This window comes from Chinchilla lanigera, unplaced genomic scaffold (assembly GCF_000276665.1).
Source record: "Chinchilla lanigera isolate Chin_1 unplaced genomic scaffold, ChiLan1.0 scaffold00162, whole genome shotgun sequence".
In the NCBI taxonomy this organism is placed as follows: Eukaryota; Metazoa; Chordata; class Mammalia; order Rodentia; family Chinchillidae; genus Chinchilla; species Chinchilla lanigera.
In genome coordinates this window covers 1,310,194-1,316,738 of record NW_004955563.1, presented here as the reverse complement: position 1 = coordinate 1,316,738, position 6,545 = coordinate 1,310,194, and the positions used below count along the sequence as shown (strand labels likewise).

At 51.9% G+C, this 6,545-nt stretch overlaps 1 protein-coding gene across 1 annotated transcript in view; it reads right to left on the bottom strand.

Annotated features, from left to right (window-relative positions):
* Window positions 1–1,455: 1,455 nt before the first annotated feature.
* The window catches only part of Elavl1 (ELAV like RNA binding protein 1), a gene marked incomplete at its 5' end in the record, with an annotated part of 31,860 nt that continues 26,770 nt past the window's right edge, over window positions 1,456–6,545 (bottom strand). Inside the window, 2 exon segments of the mRNA XM_005413137.2 lie at window positions 1,456–1,837; window positions 4,206–4,431. Coding sequence (XP_005413194.1) covers window positions 1,513–1,837; window positions 4,206–4,431 — 551 coding nt within the window. The 3' untranslated portion in view covers window positions 1,456–1,512.

Below are 6,545 nucleotides of genomic sequence, written 5' to 3'. Positions count from 1 at the left end.
GCTGTTACCCTATGACATTAGAACTAAAAACACACCCTGCCATCCCATGCTTGACATTTTATGTCACGGCTCAAAGCTGCCAGCACTGAGCCGTCCTCCTCCGGTTACTTCTCAAGCCTGACTGCGCCCCAAGCGGTTGCCAGGGGCGCCCTCTCTGCTCCCTTCCTGCCGGCTCCCCGAGCAAGAGCCACCTTTCCGCAGCTGCCCATTCCTACACCACGGTTTCCAAATGCTTCTTCTTCAAGGCAAGTGCTTGTTTCCTAAGATCTTACGACCCCTCCCTGAATGCTGGGCTGTCTGTGCCTTCCCTAGCCAAAAAGAAAGAAAAGGTAAAACAAAAAACAAAACAAAACTCGAGCAAAACAAAATCAAATTTAATGGTCTTAAATGCAAAAGTAAAAACAAACAAAAAACACAAAAAAGCAAAAGAAAATTAACAGAACAGAACAACCCAAAATGTCAAGGCAGTTATGAAGAGAACTTTTGAGGGTTAATCTTTAAAAACTACAAATCAAAGGTTCTTGTTAATAGATAACTGGCAAGAAGTAAGTACTTTTCTGCTGAGTGTCCATACGAAAGCAAATTTCCAAAACAAAATCCAACTAAGATAGAAAAAGGTCTAGCGCTCACAAGGAGGGATGCGAGAAATACAATGCTCAAATGTTTATGTTATTAAAAAATAGAGCTATCTTATGCATTCAAGCTGTGTTAAATGCTCTTGGAAACTGGAGAAATCATCGTGAACAACAGGATCCGATGTATGGGGCACCGTGCATGCAAAGTGTGGACAGAAATTCGGGGTGGCAGAGCAGTGACACGTCTTCAGGGGTGCCTGGAGCTCAGGGCTGACTCTGGAATACACTGGAGTTTCCCTGAAACTCTTTGGTCCATTCCCACGGGTGCCCGGCCCAGGCCAGCGTGCGGCCCCCCTCCCTGGTGGTGGCCCATGCCGGACGGGGTCACTGCCACCCCCAGGACCACTTGGCAGAGCCAGGGACTGAGTGAGCAGGAGGTGGCAGTGGGACCCGCTCGGGAAAGCAATTTCCTGTCAACCAAAGCATACATTGCTTAAGATGTTGAAGCAGTTGAGAAAACGCACACTCGGCATCTGTCTAACATCTTTAGATTAAAAACTAAAACTGAAAGATCACTTGTTTTATCCAGTTTGTGGAGACATCAAATGAACGAATGTTAGACAGTCTTAGAAGTAAAGCATGCTTCAGTTCTACCACCATCCAGAGGGACTGGTTAGTCAACGCAGTCTACTTAGGTTTCTGTTTAATATATATTTTAAAGGAAATAACTTAAGAAACTTAGAATTGGTCTAACATTGTGGGATTTCAAACATTTGAACATGTCGGTTGCATCCCAGAGTATAAAAACCTTTTCACTTCTCATTTAGACTAAGACAAACACTTGTGAAAATTGGCGCAAAATGAGTTGTACACTAACAAAAAAGTTTCAACTTCTTCACTCTTAATTATCTATTCCGTACAAAAAAGCATGAGCGAGTTATTTGTGGGACTTGTTGGTTTTGAAGGAAACCTGTAAGATTTTGTCCCCCAGGCGGTAGCCATTCAGACTTGCTATGGCCATTGCAGCTTCTTCATAGTTTGTCATGGTCACAAAACCAAACCCTTTGCACTTGTTGGTGTTGAAATCTCGAATCACTTTCACATTGGTGACGGCGCCAAATGGGCCAAACATCTGCCAGAGGATCCCCTCATCTGCGTCTTGCCCAAGGTTGTAGATGAAGATGCACCAGCCTGAAGACGCGTTTCCTGGGACATTGACACCAGAAAGCCCACTCATGTGATCTACACCCATGGGGGAGAACCTAGCAAACAGAGAGCACAGCGTTCAGGTCAAGGTCACGCAGGCTGACAGCAACACAGGGTGGGGAAGGGCCGGGGAGGATGGCCTGGCACATGCTGACCCGTGGACACTGGCCCCTTCCTGTCCTACAGCTCAACTACTGGCACTAAAAAGCTGGGCCACAGTGAGGGCCACGCCGACCTGGGAAGGGAATCTGATGCGGCAGTGAGGGGTGGGACTCCTGCTGCCGAAGGGCTCCTGCAGTGCCTGGCGCTCCTCTCCTGGATGTGTATAGCTTGGTTAGTGGCGCCAGGGCTGCCCTACATTTTAAGAGATGGCCATCTCTTCAGGCCCCCTTCGCAGGATAGAAATGCCTCAGGTTCTGTACGCACGCGTGTGCACACGCGTGTGTAGGGGCTGAGGGCGCTCTTTCCCCAGATGTAGTGCCTTTCCCTCATCACGACCCCTGCAAGGTCAGGGCCACGGCAGGGCACAGGAGAACCCCTCCCACAGCCCTGGGCCGGCTCGAGCCCTCCTGGAAGGAACCAGCCCCAAGAGCCGAGGGTGCGAACCAGACACGAGCATAGGGCTGGGGGCACCAGCGGCTGCAGGCAGCCACCGGGACCAGCACAGAGTCCTGTCTACAGCCACACTTCGTGTGTTATTCTGGCAACACACACGCGGACGCTGCAAGTAAGGACTAAGGCAGAGACAAAACTTAGTGAAGCCGCACCACCTTCTAGACACCTCACGATCAAAACAGCAACAGACTTAGGGCCAGTTAAGAATCCTTGAGGAAAAGGCCTGGCGGGGTGGCGCACATCTGTCATCTCAGCACTTGAGGGGCTGAGGCAGAAGGATTGCTGTATATTAGGGGCCAGCCTGAGCTACAAAGTGAGTTTGAGGCCAGCCCGAACTGCACAGTGAAACCCTGTCTCAAAAAGACCAAAAAACAAAACAAAAAACAGTGAGTTCAAGCCAGCCTGAACTACACAGCAAGACTATATCTCAAAAAACCTAACAGGGCCAGGGATATAGCTCAGCGGCACAAGCGCCTGCCTGGCAAATGCAAGGTCCGGAGTTTGATTCCTAATACAACAAAACAAAACAAAACAAAAAGCCACAAAAATCAGCTGAAGTAGCCCACACCAGGATATAAACTGGTGAAGCGACTTGGTGGCCTGCAGGTGACACTGAAACCACTGAGCCACAATAGCAGCCGGGGTCTGTGGGACACTAAGTTGAGTTGACTTTCAGAGAGAACCGGAAGAGCGCTGCCTTTCCAGTCCCAAGTCCTCAGCCACCTCCCCTTACACCCAGCTGTTGTATTAGGCCCACCCTCCGAAAGTTCTACGTGTGTCTACGTGTGTGGTTCAACCCACCTGGGATGGAAGAAGACATTAAAGGAAAATAACATGCACAGATGTTTTTCCCTGACACCATTCCCTAGACAATACGGTACAGCAATTCCTTCCAGCACAGGCCCTGTATTGGGTAGTGTACGCTAGCTAGAGATGATGTAGTCTACAGAAGGATGTGCAAGGGCTGTATGAAAGCACTACGCATTTCAGAGAGGGACTCGGGCATCCTGGGTTTTGCTATCTTTTTGGTTTTGTGCTTTTGTGAGGCAGTGTAGTCCAGGCTGGCCTTGAACTTTCAGCGATCCTAGTACCACAAAAGGTAAAGGGAAAAAAAAAAAAAACCAGCTCTGGGTGAAGATCGGCTCTCCCCTACACATCCCTGGCACCACCTTCTCTCCCACAGTACAGAATAGTCTTTTACACCCCAGTCCCCGGTGCTGCGGAAAACCAAACAGGCATGCACATGCACCCTCCCCGGAATCCAGGTCCTGGTGCTATCTTTGCAGTTCCAGTGAAAATCATCTCCCCGCAGACGCAAGGTCAGCCCTTCATTCTGCAGTCAACAAATCGCAGACTGAAAATAGTATGTAAACTCCACACCTGTACTGAACACGTACAGACTTCTTGTCACTGTCTCCTACATGCTAGAGTGAAGATCTACACAACACTCGTGCTGTGTGAGGGCCACAAGTCACCCAGAGATGCTGTGAAGGCTGCGGGAGGGTGTGCAGGGGCTGTATGCAAACGCTATGCCATTGTGTAAGGGCCTCGAGCATTCGGGGTTCTGGTACCTGAGGCGGCCCTGGACCTGGTACTTAACAGACAATGGTGCACAGCTCTTGCACAGATGCACTTCTGATGGAGGTGGTGCACAGCCACGAGACTGATGCCGAGATGCGACTGTCTGCTGAGACCAACCAAGCACCCTGGCATCTTCCACTTGTTGTGGCTGCGTACCAGCAGGGTGACGCGAGGCCCGAGGAACGTGGCTGGCCCAGAAAGGACGCCAGCAGCCACCTGAGGACTCACCTGAACCTCTGCGCCTGGTGGTGCACGGGGCCTCCGAAGCGCCGCGCGGGCGAGTGGTAGAGCTGCGAGAGGAGCGCCACATTTTTGTTCTGGTTGGGATTGGCTGCGAACTTCACTGTGATGGGCTCGGAGGAACCTGGGGGTTTATGACCATTGAAACTGGTAATTGCCTCTTCTGCTTCCGACCGTTTGTCAAACCGGATAAACGCAACCCCTCTGGACAAACCTTTTCAACAAACCAACAAAAGTGGAGTTAGGGAAAAATGCCAAGGACTTGTAAAACTGAAAAGCAAAAGTCAAGTCAGTCTACTGTGGTTCAAACTGGAGGTCTGGTGAATGAAACGAACAAAAGTTAAACCTAAAGAAAAAATAAATGAACTGATTAAACCAAACAATGAATGACTGAAAAAGATTAAGGCTTGACTCTTTCCAGTTGAAGAAAGGACTCTGCAGTCTCAGCGTTAAAGGTTACTTGGTGACCAACTTTCCAAACAGCTGCCCAAACCCATTTCTTAAAAAGAACACAGGATCAGGAGAGGTCACATCTACGCCCCTCCTCAGCCTCCAGGGCCACCGCGCAGGGCACAGATGTGCTGGGAGGATGGGTCCCCGGGCTCAGGCCTCGAGGCCCTCTCTGCGCTCTGCTCCTGCTGCTGCCTGGGGGCCCACGTGAGTGAGGAGCCACGGGGAGGGCTGAGGGGCCTGAGATCCCACTATAGCTTCCCAACCTGCCTTGGGGAGACAAAGGCCCCTCGGCCTCCACACCGTGCCCTTCCCTCCAGGAGCGTGTGGAGTCCGCAGCCAACATTCCCTCCAGCTCTTCCTGCTCCAGCACGCCATTCATTTCTTGGAGACTCAGCTAAAGACCTCGATCCTCAACTGCCCTCAGAAACAGAGGCGGCCACTGGCCTTGAGGCAGCTGCAGATTTGCCAAGCAAGCCAGGCTTCCTTGCAGGAGCCCCTCTGGGCCTGGTCCGCTCTACCCAGAGGGGGAGTCCCTTCTCTTGCCACTAAGCCAACCAGCGGAGGGCACACCCCATCCACAGCTGGCACTAACCCATCCCCAAGCAGCCTGAGAGCACGAGTGCGAGACAGGAGCAGCCGTGATGGGGAGGCGTGGGCTTCCCTTCCCGCCTGCCTGCCTGCACGCCAGGCCCAGGTTGGGGGCGGCATGCGCAGACCTGGCCCTGAGGAACTTGAGGAATGGGCTAAGGGCTGGATGTGCCGAAGGCACAGAGGGGCGTGGGCCAGTGAGCTGGGTCCATCTCCTGGGGAAGAGAACGGTGGGGTGAAGGTCAAGAAGAAAACCAGAGGAGAGGTGCGGGAGACGTGCCAGGCAAAGGGCCTGAGTGACACCTCTGGGCTGCGATCTCACCTGTGACCTGGAGAAAGGCTGCCCTATCTCAGCTTCAGCACCCTCATTCCCACGGCTGCCGAAGGCTAAGTTGGGGTTTCTTCTCTTTCAGCACGTGGGGAGTGAAAGAGCAAAGCAGGACAATGCAGGGCCTCGGGTGACCTGCTGAGAGTGTGCTACAACTGTCCCCAGCGCCACTTCCCTGCCACTTTCTTGAAGGCTCCACCTGCCCGTAACTGCAACGCTGTGGCCCCACATGAACAGACACCACCCAGGGACCCTGGGGCGGAGGGTAACAGCAACGTGCCGCAGACCCCACCCCCTACACTCCAACTCCATCTGGCTTGATCCTGCCCACCCGTCAGCACAGTGGTCTCAAAAGCTGCGCTGCCCGGACCCATGGCGGGTGAAACATGCATTCGACTGGGACCTGACCCATGGCTTAGTGAGGTCAGACTGGGCCATACACCTGGGGATCAGGACCAGTCTAGAGCCTGCGCTCCTTATCAAATTTCAGGGCAGGCGAATCCCTGAAAGCTCACTTTGGCAGAAGCTGTTTTTATTTATTCTTATGCACATGAACGCCAGCTTGCTCAGCCTTGGAAACCTGAGGCAAAGCTAACTCCAGGCAAGCAGGACGGAGCCGTGGCTCTCTTATGGCAGCCCACGGGGAGCCAGTGCCACGCATCGCCCCAGACCTGCACGCAGCCAGCCAGAAAGCCAGGGTGTGTGAGAGGGGTTTCCTCGTCTGCTTTTCCATGGGGGCTTTTAAATAAAAACTGTCCAAGTCAAACAAACTTGGAGAGAAAGAGAAAGTGGTATTTCATGTAGGGAGACAAAAAAGTCATCAAATCGGTGAAGACATACTGTTTGAGGATGGCTCTGCATTGTTTTCACTTTTCATAGTATTTTTAGGATTAAGAGCAGAGGCCAATTCCCGGTACCGAAGAAAAACCAAAAAAAAAAAAAAAAAAAAAAAAAAAAAA